The 15,955-nt window shown below is 36.0% G+C and overlaps 1 protein-coding gene across 1 annotated transcript in view; it reads right to left on the bottom strand.

The window, feature by feature from the left end:
- The window catches only part of ABCB5 (ATP binding cassette subfamily B member 5), a 140,493-nt gene that overhangs the window by 37,637 nt on the left and 86,901 nt on the right, over positions 1-15,955 (bottom strand). Inside the window, exons 17-20 of the mRNA XM_045089731.1 lie at positions 9,036-9,179; positions 7,965-8,069; positions 7,495-7,572; positions 540-623 (exon numbers count right to left, since the gene is read on the bottom strand). Of these exons, the coding sequence (XP_044945666.1) occupies positions 540-623; positions 7,495-7,572; positions 7,965-8,069; positions 9,036-9,179 (411 nt within the window). The remainder of the gene's footprint in view (positions 1-539; positions 624-7,494; positions 7,573-7,964; positions 8,070-9,035; positions 9,180-15,955) is intronic.

Genomic DNA, 15,955 nt, shown 5'->3' with positions numbered 1-15,955 from the left:
TGTGAATATTCACAAATGTAACCAACTTCTTCTATTCTCTGGTAAGACAAATCTATCCTTAGAAGGAAAAACTACACTTTCCTCTTTTATTAATACTTCTAAATTTTGTGTATGTTTTCATTTTGCTACCTTTTCATGTCTTACTATTCAGTTCTGAGCTCTTAACTCATTCTTGGTATCTTCTTTGGTCCTCTGTTTATCCTATTATATGTGCCAAGTCTCCCCCCCCCCCTTTTTATTATTTTTTATGTGAGCATATAGTTGACATACAAAGTTACATTAGTTTCAGGGATACAATGTGGAGATTCAATATTTTTTTTTTGTTTTGTTAAAAACATCCAGAACTGAAAGCCTTCCTTATATCTTTCATTGAGAGCTGCCAGGTAGCCCTGAGACTTACCTGCTCTCCTTAAAGATGTGGGTCATCTTAGTATAGCTTACAAATATGCACAGATATCTGTGTTGCACACATACACACTACATGCATACACCACTTAAGAATAAAAGCAAAAAACTCCCCCAAGAAGCAATGTACATACTCCTTGGATTTGTGCTATATCTATGGCTAATACTGTTGTCAAGGCTCCTGTGCTGTTTTCCTTATCATCAAACCAGGAAATATCCTAGAGAAAAAGGAGAATTAACATGTGGTTATCAAAAGAAACAAACCAAAACAAAAAAAATAAGTTATCAAAAAGGTTCTTTTCTGACTTGTGATTCTGTTGTAATAAGTCAGAAGGCATTTATCAGCCCCCACAGCCCCACATACTTAATTCTTATAAATACCATGAATCAAATGACTTTTGTTTCTTACTTCATAAAGATTTATAATTAGATACAATATGAAGAATGTAAGTCCAATAGCTTGGAACCATTACCAATGCTATAATATTGTACAATAATCAACATCAGAAATGGTCATTTTGAACCATTTGTAGTTTGTAATTTTTACTCCATAAGTAATCTGTGAAGAGCAGACTATTTAAAAAGTTAATGCACAAAACAATTTAGAAATATTTCTAAACAAAACCAAATATTGTTAAAATGTCTATATTGTCCAAAGTAAGCTATACATTTAATGCAATCCCCAGCATTATTCATAGACCTGGAACAAACAATCCTAAAGTTTGTATGGAACTACAAAAGATTCCAAGTAGCCAAGGCAACCTTGAAAAATAAAAGCAAAGCTGGAGACATCACAATTCTGGACTTCAAGCTATATTATGGGATAATATAATACTGGCATCAAGACAATATAGTACTGGCACAGAAACAGACATACAGATCAGTGGGACAGAACAGAAAAACCCAGAAATGGACCCATAACTGTGTCAGCTAATAAAAAATCTTTGACAAAGCAGAAAAGAATATCCAATGGAAAAAAATCTCTTCAACAAATGGTGTTAGAAAAACTGGACAGTGCCATGCAGAAGAATGAAACTGGAACACTTTATTACTGCATACACAAAAATAAATTCAAAATGGATGAAAGACCTAAATGTGAGACCAAAACCATCAAAATCTTAGAGAAGAATATAGGCAGCAACCTCTTTGACACTGACCATAGCAATTTCTTACCAGATACATCTCTGGTGACAAGGAAAACAAAAGCAAAAATGAATGATTGGGACTTCATCAAGATAAAAAGCTTCTGCACAGTGAAGGAAAAAACAAAACTAAAAGACAATTTATGGAATGAGAGAATATATTTGCAAATAACAAATCTGATAAAGGGTTAGTATCCAAAATCTATAAAGGATTGATCAAACTCAACACCCCCAAAATAAATAATCCAGTCAAGAAATGGGGAGAAGACATAAAGAGACATTTTTTCCAAAGAAGACATACAGATGGCTAGCAAACACACAAAAAGATGCTCAGCATCACTCATCATCAGGGAAATACAAATCAAAATAATGATGAGATGCCTCCTCACACCTGTTGGAATGGCCAAAGTTAACAACACAGGAGACAGCAGATATTGGTGAGGATGCAGAGGAAGGAGATACACACACACACACACACAGGAATATTACTAAGCCATCAAAAAGATGAAATCTTGGCATTTGCAATGATGGGGATGGAGCTATGGTGTATTATGCTAAGTGAAGTTAACAGAAAGACAAATACCACATAATTACACTTATATGTGAAATTTAAAAAATAAACATGGAGGGGAAAAAAAGAGAGAAGGAAGCAAACCATAAGAGACTCTTAAATATAAAGAACAAACTGAGTTGATGGAGGCTGGGGGATGGGCTAAATGGGTGATGGGTATTGGGAAGGGCACTTACCATCTGCACTGGGAGTTATAAGTAAGGAATCATAAATTCTACACTGGAAACCAATTTTACCATACATGTTAACTAACAGAAATTTAAATAAAAACTTGAAATTAAAAAAAAAATATTTCCAAACCTTTCTGTCTAAACTGGGGTCATATAAAAAGGAGATAAAATATATCTCCTCTTGAGGACCCACATAGGCAAGATTTCCTCTGACACTTCATATTACTTCCTAGATCTTATAAGCAATAGGCATTGTGAGAGGCTAAAGAGGCAAAGAGACCAATGTAAAACCCCTGCGGCCAAGAAGCATGCGATCTGAAGGAGGTAGGTTAAAAATATAAGCAATAAAACCATAATGTGGTAGCCAATTTCATTTTCAATAGCAAATAGAGACAGCACTTCTTAGCCTCAGGAATTCTGATTTCCTTTTATTAGCTATTGAATGTTTCCTCCCACTCACTCAAACCCCTTATATCTCTTGTGGATTAAAATCATGTGAAGCCTGTTTCTGGAAAATGACTTATTTTTAGTAAATGAAGAGCAAAAGAATTGTTGGCTTACAGCTCAGCCAGGGCCCTGACACTCAGGTTACGTGTTTCTGCCAACTAAGTAAACAGAAGCACAACAGAGAGAGGGCTGTGTGTGCATTAATCACACAGTTGTGTGAGAATAATTCTCCCATGGAGGAATATGGCAAGAGCAAGGGTGGGTACGACCCCAGTATGACAGCACTACTCTGTAAGCTCCTGCATTGGGAAGGTGGTCCAAAGAGTTGAAGATCCAAGATACCCGAAGGGCATCCTATAGAGATTTCAATTTGCACTACTAACCACCATTTTGAAAACACAACCCCACTCAAGAGCCTAAAATACTATGAATACACATCAGCAATGATAATAACTATAGCATTCTGGAACTGGAAGACATTACCTGTTCTTTTTTATTGTATACTCAAAAAAATTAAGATAAACTTCATATTTTCCAATTATTTCTATTTTTCAACATGGCATGGAACACAAAGAAATTTTGGAACAATATAAAGTAAAAATCTAGAAACAGTAATTTATTATGAAATATTACATTCTTGATTCTAGAGTAACTTGTATAATACACTAGGCATAGGATATATATGTGATGAGTCTTAGTCATTATCTGATGTTCAATCAGCAAGAGGTCCAAAATTACTTTCCAACAAGTCAGCAATGTGTACTCTAGGGACTGTATTCCAGCACAGACAATGTATGCTAAAACACTTAGGGTTTCTGGAGTATAGCTGGTGTTGAGTAAAAATTAGCTTCTTTTTTCCTTTCCTGATGGTAAAATGACTATAAGATTATCAGTCTTCTGATACTATTAAATCCATTTTTCCCTGTCAATAATTATACTAGAAGCAAAAAAGAAAAAAAAACAATAACACGTTGTGATGCATACATATTTGGTATGTATTTTCCCAATTAATCATAACTGTATGAGGTAGATATGACTATCCATATTTTTAAAACAGATTCCATTATTTATTTGAGAGAGAGAGTAAGAGAGAGAGGTCAGCGGGAGAAGCCCGATGTAGGACTCGATCCTATGACTCCAGGATCATGACCTGAGCCAAAGGCAGTCGCTTAACCAGCTGAGCCACCCAGGCACCCAACTATCCATATTTTATAAATGAGGATGCCAAGGTACAGAGGGATTAAATAACTTACCCAGGTCCATATAGCTTGCAAGTTCTGAGTCCAGGATTTGAACCTAGGCAACCAGATGCTAGAGTTTTTAATCCACTATTATGTTCTATCTCCCATTTAACTGAAGCATTATAGTTGAGTCTCATTACCTGTTTCTCTTGCGTCAGGACTTGTTACCTCAAATCCTTTTGGAAGTAGCTTTTTGAGAGCCTCTTAGTGATCACCATTAATTCTATCATCTCTTAATTTAGAGACCCCCCCGCAAAGAAGCCCTAGACGATCTAATTTAAAGAGAAATAGGCAAAAATACTTATCTGTTCAGAAATCCAATCTTTAGGTCAATATTTATCATTAAGAAGTATAAACTTAGCTTAAATGAATTATTTACAACCACTGAAGTCAGCAACACTTAGGACATTCTTTTCAACTGGAAGGATGTCAAGTAATCAAATAAAATACAGATTTTATACCTACAAAAAGACCACACCTGATTCCATAAATACCTCTGCCTCAAATGAGGTTTCAAAATAGTTGTAAAAAACAGTGCAAGTCTCAGCATGCTTTCTAAGCCTAAAAAGTCTTGGGACAAAAACCAGGTAATAAGAGTTAGGTAAAAGTACGGACTAGGAGTCTCTTACTGTAGACAAAATTGAAACTGGGTAGGTATTTTTAAAGAAAAGGCCAAATACCCTACTCCTCTTTTCCTCCAGTTTGAAAAAGCAAAGATAAGCAAAAAGAATGCTAAAGCATGAAGAGAAAAAACAAACAATGAGATGACAGGGACTGAGTTGAATTTATAGGAATTTAATAACATATGCTAAATAGCACAGAGTCTCTGTGTGCGTGTGTTTCAACGTGTATGCTTTTTGAAGGATCAGAGTTTTTGGTTTATAAATTGGGGCGTTCTTTTTTGTTGTTTTTTGTTTTTTTAGATTTTTTAATAATTTATTTATGCGACAGAGAGGGGTCACAAGTAGGCAGAGAGACAGGCAGAAGGGAAGGGGGGAAGCAGGCTCCCCGCTGAGCAGAGAGCCTGATGCAGGGCTACATCCCAGGACCCTGAGATCGTGACCCAAGCCAAAGGCAGAGGCCCAACCCACCGAGCCACTCAGGTGCTCCAAATTGGGGCATTCTTATGGGCAGAAGCTACTTTATCCAAGAATGTTACTGTCTAGCTATTCATGTGCCTAATGGTAGGCAGAGCATTAATGTCTAGTAGTAACCCTCGGATATTGGATTCACAGTAATGACTGCTTAAACTTACTCCTGGACTTGGGACTCCACCAAAAGCACACTGTGAACCTTTAGAGACAAAGATCAAAGCATGTTTGGAAAAGTTATATATATTCTTCTGTGCAAAACATTCAAACATTCAAGATACACTGTCAAAAGTCCCTGGAAATTGAAAAAAATAAATTTCCTTGAATGTAGAAAAACATAAATTCATAGAGAAAAACAAAAATGAGCAGAAATTGTCAGTAAGTGTAAAATACAGTATTAATTAAAATCCTACCCTAATTTCATCAAAGATTTGAGGAAAGAACATAAAGTATTCTAAAAAAAAAACAAAATTAAAGTATAAGTTTAACTTGAGTGAGTCATACAGCCATTAAATGATTTTATGATCCCTCGAGTATATTTTTGTTTTTCTTGATTAAGGAGAGTCTCCAATTATCTCTGACAGGCCTTTGAGCAGAGAATGCATCAAGTTGCTATGAGAAACCTAGCACTTGCTTTACTAAATTTTGTAGCTTATAGTTCCCTAAGAGCAAAAAGTCCTAGGAATTTTGTTACACAGCAGCCCTCTGAACATTACTGCTAAACATCATAAGATGTAAAAACTGGTTTTGACGACTCAGCTGGACTGACAGTAATGCTATTTTCTGACAAGAAATGACCTAGGCAGGAAGCTATTTGCTCCTGCACAAGGAGCTCTGGTGACATCAAGTGTGGTGAAGTGTTCCAAATGAAAACTGGTTTTCAGGGAACCCAATAGACCTCACCCCCTTGAAAAAATTTTAGAAGTGCTGATCTGAGACATTCTTGCCATTTGCCCTCAAGATTTACTTCTCAAAGGGAGACAAACCATAGAAGGAAACAAACTGAGGGTTGGTGGAGGGGAGGCAGGTAGGAGGGATGGAGTGGCTGGGTGATAGTCACTGGGGAGGGCATGTGCTATAGTGAGTGCTATGAATTGTGTAAGCCTGATGAATCACAGAACTGTACTCCTGAAACAAATAATACATTATATGTTAATTAAAAAATAAAAGTTACCCATTCAGAAACTATTAAAAACAAAAGATTCACTTCTCAAGATTATTACTTGATCTACCTAGTTTTAGTTATTTCACAGGTATGATTGATCATCTGTGTGTGGCAGGCGAACCTGCCAGTGCCTGCTACCTGAATTCAGGACTTTTCTGATGAGGACAGGGACATTACTGGCTACTTTCAGAAGCATGGGGTGAAAAAACTTAAGGTATGCACATGGATGAACACTAGAGGAATTATCTCATCCTTTTAAAATATGTTCCCTGAGATACTGTAGCTCTTAATTCTTCTTCTCAGTTTTTATTTGGTCTTTCAATCTGATCCTAGAACACCACATTAAAAAAACCCACTACATTAAAAACAACAACAACAACAAAAGATTTGTCAGGGTGTCCGAGTGGCTCAGTGGGTTAAGCCTCTGCCTTTGGCTCAGGTCATGATCTCAAGGTCCTGGGATTGAGCCCTGCATCGGGCTCTCTGCTCAGCAGGGAGCCTTCTTCCTCCTCTCTCTGCCTGCTTCTCTGCCTACTTGTGATTTCTGTCGAATAAAAAGATAAAATCTTAAATAAAAAGATTTGTCAAGATAAATATAAGGAAAAGGAATGGACTCTAAGTACTGTTTTCTATTATGTTATATTTTCTTTTTACTTTTTTTATATAGGTTTTATATATTTATTTGACAGAGAGAGACACAGAGAGAGGGGGAACAGAAGCAGGGGGAGTGGGAGAGGAAGAAGCAGGTTTCCCACCGAGCAGAGAGCCTGATGAGGGGCTGGATCCCAGGACTCTGAGACCATGACCTGAGCCAAAGGCAGAGGCCCAACCCACTGAGCCACCCAGGCACCCCTGAAATTGCTTCTGTTAGAAAAATACACTGTAGGGACACCTGGGTGGCTTAGTCAGTTAAGCCACTGCCTTTGGCTCAGGTCATGATCCCAGTGTCCTGGGACCGAGTCCCGCATCGGGCTCTCTGCTTGGCAGCCTGCTTCTCTCTCTGCCTCTGCCTGCTTGTGTGCTTGTGCTCGCTCGCTCTCTGACAAATAAATAAATAATAATCTTTAAATATATATATATATATATATATATATATATATATAGTAAGAACTTGATGTTAGATGCTGTTTAGAACACAAGAGGCATGCTCTTAAGGGATCAAAGGAAAGATTATGTCAAGAAATTGACTTGAAAAACTATAAGCTGGAATATTGAAAAATACATTTTAAATAAAATAAGGAAAAAATCAAATAAACACTGACCTGATATAACATGGCTTTAAATGCCAAATGTCTTAATCTCATGGTTAAAATTTCCCCTGCTCTGCCATAAAATAACCCCTGAAAAACAAAAAGCAAATTTATATTTATTCTTAATTCTCTTCTCTATTTCTTTGTAACATTTAGTCACTACATTACTTATTTATATTTTATTTATATTGTTATTATTGTTATTATTTTTAATTCAGAGAGGATGACATAAAAAATAATCATGTTTGGGGCGCCTGGGTGGCTCAGTGGATTAAAGCCTCTGCCTTCGGCTCAGGTCATGATCCCAGAGTCCTGGAATCGAGCCCCGCATCGGGCTCTCTGCTCAGCAGGGAGCCTGCTTCCTCCTCTCCTTCTCTCTGCCTGCTTCTCTGCCTACTTTTGATTTCTGTCTGTCAAATAAAATAAATAAAAAATCTTTAAAAAAAATAATCATGTTCAAGCTTAATTCATTAAAAACTTACCTGAATGAAATAACTGACAAAGCAAATAACACCCAAAATCACAAATATCATGGAATACATCTCAGCATCATGCTTTAATGAGGCTTTATCATCATTTTCAAATATCTGAAACGGAACAGATTTTTTATCAGGTGATTGGAAGAAAATATAAAAGAAAGAGAAAAAAACTGAAATATCTATCAGGAATTTTTGAATGGATTTCAACATAAGAATAAGATTATATATACATTTTTGGAATGTATAATTAAAAGAATGTATAATTAAAAGAAGTGTACTATTATTCTATCCACTACATTCATTACATATGATAAAAAAATGATTTGCTGTCAAATTTCCCACTTAAGCTATGTAAATATGAGATCAGGCAATGAGTCTTCTGCTATTATTATCACAATATATTTTCAAAAAAACCACCAGTTTGTTTGAATTACTATTTCTAATAATGGCTAATAATTTAGGTTTCTTAATATTCTTCTATTTAAGGTACTACCTACAATGTAAGACCTTTATACATGTCCCTAGAAATTGTTCCAAAAATCAGTAATCTTACATATATTGGCATCTGTGTTGACAAAGCGTAGCTGTGCAAATCTGGGAGACTGAAGACTTAACATGACTGTGTTCTTGAATCCACCAACTCTCCTGAGTCCCTTGGCACAATCCTAAGCTCTTGTTATTTCCTTTCTTTGAGTTGGCTAGTAATAAAAAATGGCCATTGTTCGGACTCGCTGAAAGAAGAGTAGTTGTATTTGTCTATTTTATTGCTTCAGTGCTTTGGAATGCTGATACGGCACTGGAGTCAAAATTAGAAAACAAAGTAATTTCTTTACTGATTGCCCAGTCAACAAGGCCCAGTCAAGACTTCACAATAGAGGCTGGCTTATCCCCTGAGAACATTAGTTAACCTTCCTATTGTGGATCCTACACTATGGGTGACACACTACAAATCCCAGTTTCCCCATTACTAGGTCAAAGTACAACGGTTCTGTTCTCTTACGCTGTGTTTTGTTTAAAATTGTTAAAAATATTAGCAAATTAGCTTTACTTACAGTTACAATTAGCCTTACTTACAGTTACAATTTTTGCAAAGATGATGGAAAATACTGGATGAACAGCTCCATTTAAAACAGCAGCCAACGTCCCCAGAACCACAGAAAGCCATTCAGACTTGATTAATTTAAAAATTCTGAACAGAGAAACTTCAGGAAGACTCATCTATGAATAAAACACTTTGGTTAGAACTCCAGTTTGAGAGCATAATGAAACTTAAGAGAGGTTAGCCAATTTTAAACAGATTTATAATGTAAAATATAAAATATAAAAATGGCAGAGTAAAAATATATTTTTAAAAGATTTCACTTATTTATTTGACAGAGAGATCACAAGTAGGCAGAGAGGCAGGCAGAGAGAGAGGGGGAAGCAGGCTCCCCAGTGGCAGAGAGCCCAATGCAGGGCTTGATCCCAGGACCCTGAGATCATGACCTGAGTCAAAGGCAGAGGCCTTAACCCACTGAGCCAATGGCACCAATGAGAGTTGGTGGATTCAAGAACACAGTCATGTTAAGTTTTCAGTCTCCCAGATTTGCACAGCTACGCTTTGTCAACATAGATGCCAAAGGCAGAGGCCTTAACCCACTGAGCCAATGTACAACTTGGTAAGTTTAGATGTAACTATACACCCATGAAACCATTATCACAGTCAAGATAATTAACATATCCATTATTTCCAGAAGTTTTCTACTGCCTTTTGTAATCCCCCTCTCCCACACCTCCCAGCTTCCAATCCTCTTCCCCTACAATCACTGACATGCTTTCTGTTACTACAGATTATTTTGGATTTTCTAAAATTTTATTTAAATGAAATCATACTGTATGTATTCTTTTTCATCTGGCTTCTTTGGTCAACATAATTACTTTGAGATTTATTCATAATATTGTATAAATTAACACTTCATTCATTTTTATTGCTGAGCAGTATTCCATTGTATGGCTATGCCAAAATTTATATATCCATTTACCTGTTGACATGTATTTGGATTTTGGGCTATTACAAATAAAACTGCTATGAATATTCATATTTAAGACTTTGTGTGCACATATGCACACATATGCACACATATGCTTTCATTTCAGATACCCAGAGATAGAATAGCTGGATCAGGTAGTAAGTGTTTGTGTTCTTGAATTTTAAGAAATTGTCAAAGTGTTTTCCAAAGTGTTTAGCATTTCATATTACCCTCAGCAAAATGTGGAACAGTGGTAGCTTCACATCATTGCCAACACTTGCTACTGTCAGTCTTTTTAGATTTCACCATTCTAATAGGTGTGTCATGAAATCTCAATTACAAGTTTAATTTGCACTTCTCTAACGAATTATGACATTTGGCATTTTTTGTATGCTTGTTTCCTATATGTGCATCTTCTTTGGCAAAATGTATATTCAAATTTTTGCCCATTTTTCATTTGGATTGCTAGTATTCTTTTTTTTTTTAAAGATTTTATTTATTTATTTGACAAAGAGAGAGAGAGAGAGATCACGAGTAAGAAGAGAAGCAGGCAGAGAGAGAGGGGGAAGCAGGCTCCCTGACGAACAGAAAGCCTGATGTGGGGCTCGATCCCAAGACTCTGAGATCATGACCTGAGCCAAAGGCAGAGGCTTAACCCACTGAGCCACCCAGGTGCCCCAAGGATTGCTGGTATTCTTTTTGTGCTTTTGGAGTTCCTTATCAGATATGTGTCTTACAAATATTTTCTCCCAGATTTTGGCCTATCTTTTCATCTCTTAAGAGTGTTTTACAAATAGCAAAGGTCTTGGGGCACCTGGGTAGCTCAGTGGGTTAAAGCCTCTCCCTTCGGCTTGGGTCATGATCCCAGGGTCATGGGATGGAGCCCCGCATCGGGCTCTCTGCTTGACGGGAGGCCTGATTCCTCCTCTCACTCTGCCTGCCTCTCTGCCTGCTTGTGATCTCTGTCAAATAAATAAATAAATAAAGTCTTCAAAACAAAACAAATAGCAAAGGTCTTGATTTTGGTGAAGTCTAATCTATCACATCTTTCTCTTTAAAGAATTGTGCTTTTGGTGTTGTATCTAGGAAATCTTTGCTAAATTCAAAGTCACAGAGATTTTCTACTGGATTTTCTTATGGAAGTTTTCTAACTTTAGGTTTTACAGTAAGGTCTGTAATCCATTTTGAGTTAATTTTTATCTGTGATCTGAGGTATGGATTGAGGATGACTATTTTGCATATAGTTATATAGAGGTATAGCATCATTTCTTTTTTTTTTTTTTAAAGATTTTATTTATTTATTTGACAGACAAAGATCACAAGCAGGCAGAGAAGCAGGCAGAGAGAGAGGAGGAAGCAGGCTCCCTGCTGAGCAGAGAGACCGATGTGGGGCTCGATCCCAGGACTCTGGGATCATGACCTGAGCCAAAGGCAGAGGCTTTAACCCACTGAGCCACGCAGGCACCCCGATAGCATCATTTCTTGAAAAGACTATACATTCACTATTGAATTGCCTTTGGACTTTTGTCTAACTACAATTAACCACTTATGTGTGGGTCTATTCTTAACTCTATTCTGTTCTATTGATCAAGTTGTTTATTTTTGTGCTAATAGCACATTATTTTGATTACTATAGCTGTATAAAGAATTGAAATTAGGTAGTATAAATCCTCAGGTAGTACAAATCCTCCAACTTTGTTCTTTTTCAAAGTTGTTTTATTTTATCCTTTTGAATTTCCATTTAGAATTAGTTTGTCAAATTTTACACAAAAGCCTGCTGAAATATTGTTTGGTATTGCCTTGAACCTGTAGAACTGAAACTTCTTATTCATGTACATGGTATATTCCTTTATTTAGGTCTCCTTTCCTTTTCTTAGTGATACTTTATATATTTCAGTGTGTGGATCTTGTAATTTTTTAAATCAAATTTATCCCCAAGTATTTCATATTTTATGATACTACTGCATATGATGTTATTTTTAAAATTTCAATTCCTATTTTTGATTTTTGTATATCGATTATATATTTCTGCAACCTTGCTAAGCTCAGTTACATAAATAGTTGTTATTTCTGAATAAAGACTGTTTTATATCTTTCTTTCATATCCAGATGCCTTTTATTTTTCTGGCCTTATTGCACAGGCTGGAACTTGGCACAATGTCAACTAGAAGTGGTGGAAGTGTACATCCTTGCCTTGCTCTTGATCTTAGTCTTTCACCATTGAGAATGATATTAGCTGTAGATCTTTTGTTGATGCCTTTTATCAGGTTGAAACAATTTTTCTCAATTCCTAGTTTGCTAAGAGTTATCAGGAATAGTGCATTTTGTCAAATGAATTTTCTGTATTGATTGAGATGATTAGATATTTTCTTTTAATTTTTTAATAAGAGAAATTACATGAATTTATTTTTCTAAAATTTTATTTTTTATTAACATATAACATATTATTAGCCCCAGGGGTACAGGTCTGTGAATCGCCAGGTGTATACACTTCACAGCACTCACTATAGCACATACCTTCCCCAATGTCCATAACCCAACCATCCTCTCCCTCCCCGCCTCCTCCCCGCCTCCCCCCAGCAACCCTCAGTTTGTTTTGTGAGATTAAGAGTCTCTTATGGTTTGTCTCCCTCCTGATCCCATCTTGTTTCATTTTTTTTCCTTTCCTACCCCCCAAACCACCCATGTTGCCTCTCAAATTCTTCATATCAGGGAGATCATATGATAGTTGTCTTTCTTTGATTGACTTATTTCGCTCAGCATAATACCCTCTAGTTCCATCCATGTCATTGAAGAAGGCAAGATTTCATTTCTTTTGATGGCTGCATAGTATTCCACCATATATCTATACCACATCTTCTTTATCCATTCATCTGTTGATGGACATCTAGGTTCTTTCCATAGTTTGGCTATTGTGGACATTGCTGTTATAAACATTCAGGTGCACATGCCCCTTTGGATCACTTCATTTGTAAATGTAGGGTATTTACAAATACCCTAATAAATAGGGTAAATACCCAGTAGTGCAATTGCTGGGTCATAGGGTAGCTCTATTTTCAACTTTTTGAGGAACCTCCATGCTGTTTTCCACAGTGGCTGCACCAGCTTGCATTCCCACCAACAGTGTAGGAGGATTCCCCTTTCTCTGCATCCTCGACAGCATCTGTAATTTCCTGACTTGTTAATTTTAGCCATTCTGACTGGTGTGAGGTCGTGTCTCACTGTGGTTCTAATTTGTATTTCCCTGATGCTGAGTGATGTGGAGCACTTTTTCATGTGTCTGTTGGCCTTTTGGATTTCTTCTTTGCAGAAATGTCTGTTGATGTCCTTTGCCCATTTCTTGATTGGATTATTTGTTTTTTGGGCGTTGAGTTTGATAAGTTCTTTGTAGATTTTGGATACTAGCCTTTTATGTGGTATGTTGTTTGCAAGTATCTTCTCTCATTCTGTCAGTTGTCTTTTGGTTTGGTTGACTGCTTCCTTTGCTGTGCAAAAGCTTTTGATCTTGATGAAGTCCCAATAGTTCATTTTTGCCCTTGCCTCCCTTGCCTTTGGCAACGTTCCTAGGAAGAAGTTGCTGTGGCTGAGGTTGAAGAGGTTGCTTCCTGTGTTCTCCTCAAGGATTTTGATGGATTCCTTTCTCACATTGAGGTCCTTCATCCATTTTGAGTCTATTTTTGTGTGTGGTATAAAGAAATGGACCAGTTTCATTTTTCTGCATGTGGTTGTCCAATTTTCCCAACACCATCTGTTGAAGAGGCTGTCTTTTTCCCATTGGACATTCTTTCCTGCTTTGTCGAAGATTTGTTGACCATAGGGTTGAGGGTCTATTTCTGGGCTCTCTGTTCTGTTCCATTGATCTATGTGTCTGTTTTTGTGCCAGTACCATACTGTCTTGATGATGAAGGCTTTGTAATAGAGCTTGAAGTCTGGAATTGTGATGTCAGCAACTTTGGCTTTCTTTTTCAACATTAAGAGGAATTACATTAATTTCTTAATGTTAAACCAAACCTGTACTTCTTAGATAAATCCTACTTGGTGATGATGTATTATTCTTTTTATATAGGGTTCATTAGATTTACTAAAATTTTGTATTTACAGGATATTTACCTGTAATTTTGTTTTCTTTTTATATAGGGTTCATTAGATTTACTAAAATTTTGTATTTACAGGATATTTACCTGTAATTTTGTTTTCTTGTAACATCTTTGTTCATTTTGATGCCAGAGTAATGTTGGTCTCATAAAATAGGAGCTCTTCACTTTTCTTTGTGGTAGAATTCACCAGTTAAGCTAAGTGGGCCTGAAGTTTTCTTTAAAGGAAATGTTTTCATGGCAAATTCAAGTTTTAAGATTATTCAAGCTATTAATCTATTCTTTTTAAATTAATTTATTCTTGAGTGGGCTTTGGTAGTTTGTGTCTTTCAAAGAATTTGTCCATTTCATCTGAGTTGTAGGATTTATTCACATAAATGATTTCAAAAGATTATCTTATTTTTCTTTTAATATCTGTAGAACCTATAGTGATGTCACCACTCTAATTCTTGATATTGGTAATTTGTGTCTTTTTTCTTAATTTGTTTATTCAGTCCAGTGGTTTTTCAGTTTACTGATGCTCTCAAAAAACCAGCTTTGGATTTCATTGATTTTTTTTCTTTATAATTATTCTTTACCTTCTAGTTTCTTAAGGGATAACGTTATTAATTTGGGTTTTTCCTTTTTACATAATATAGGTGTTTAGTTGTATAAATTTCTTTCTCAATACTACTTTAAGTGTCATCACATACATTTTTAAAAAATTTGACTTACCTTTTTTAAGGTTTAATTTAAATTCCAGTTGGTTAACGTGTAGTGTAATATTAGTTTCAGGTGTACAATACAGTGTTTCAACACTTCCATATATACCTGGTGGTCATCATGACAAGTGACTCCTTAATACCCATCACCTATTTAATTCACCCCCTCACCTATCACCTCCTTGGTAGCCATCAGTTTGTTCTCTATAGTTAAAAGTTTGTTTCTTTTTTTTTTTTTTTTAAGATTATTTATTTATTTGAGAGTGAGAACAAGTGAGCACGAGAGGGGAGAAAGTCAGAGGGAGAAGCAGACTTCCTGCTAGGCTGGGAGCCCAATGTAGAACTTGATCCTGAGACTCCAGGATCATGACCTGAGCTGAAGGCAGTCACTTAACCAACTGAGCCACCCAGGTGCCCAAGAGTCTGTTTCTTGGTTTGCTTCTCTGTCTCTTCTTTTCCTTTTGTTTGTTTTGTTTCTTAAATTCCACATATGAGTGAAATTATAGAGTATTTGTCTTTCTATGACTTATTTCACTTAGCATAATACTCTCTAGCTCCATCCATGTTGTTTAAAATGGCAAGATTTCATTCTTTTTTATGGCCAAGTAATATTCCATTGTGTATATTTACCACATCTTCTTTATCCATTCATTGGTTGATGGATACTTGGGCTGTTTCCATAATTTGGCTATTGTATATAATGATGCTATAAACATCTGGGTGCATGTATCCCTTTGAATTAGTGTTTCTGTATTCTTTGGGTAAATACTTAGTAGTACAGTTGCTGGATCACAGGATACATTTTGATTATGTTTGGTTTCATTTTAATTCAGTTCAAAATACTTTTGAATTTCTCCTTTCTTCTTTGATCCATGTATTATTTAGAAGTGAGTTGTTTAGCTTCCAAGTATTTCAAGATTTCTAGACCACCTTCTGTTCTTGATTTCTTTTTCTTTTTTCTTCTTTTTTTAAAAAATGATTTTATTTTTAACTAATCTATACACCTAACATGGGACTTGAACCTACAACTCCAAGATCAAGAGTTGCACGCACTACCAACTGAGCTAGCCAGGCTTCCCTCTGTTTTTGATTTCTGATGTAATTATACATAGCTTAAGTAATACACTGTGCATTATATGAATTAAAAAAAATATATTGTGTTATGGCTTAGAATATGGTCAATAAATGTT

This window comes from Mustela putorius, unplaced genomic scaffold (genome assembly GCF_011764305.1).
Source record: "Mustela putorius furo isolate JIRA1106 unplaced genomic scaffold, ASM1176430v1.1 tig00003845_pilon_pilon_pilon, whole genome shotgun sequence".
NCBI classification, from domain to species: domain Eukaryota; kingdom Metazoa; phylum Chordata; class Mammalia; order Carnivora; family Mustelidae; genus Mustela; species Mustela putorius.
This window is presented reverse-complemented; position numbering and strand designations above follow the sequence as displayed.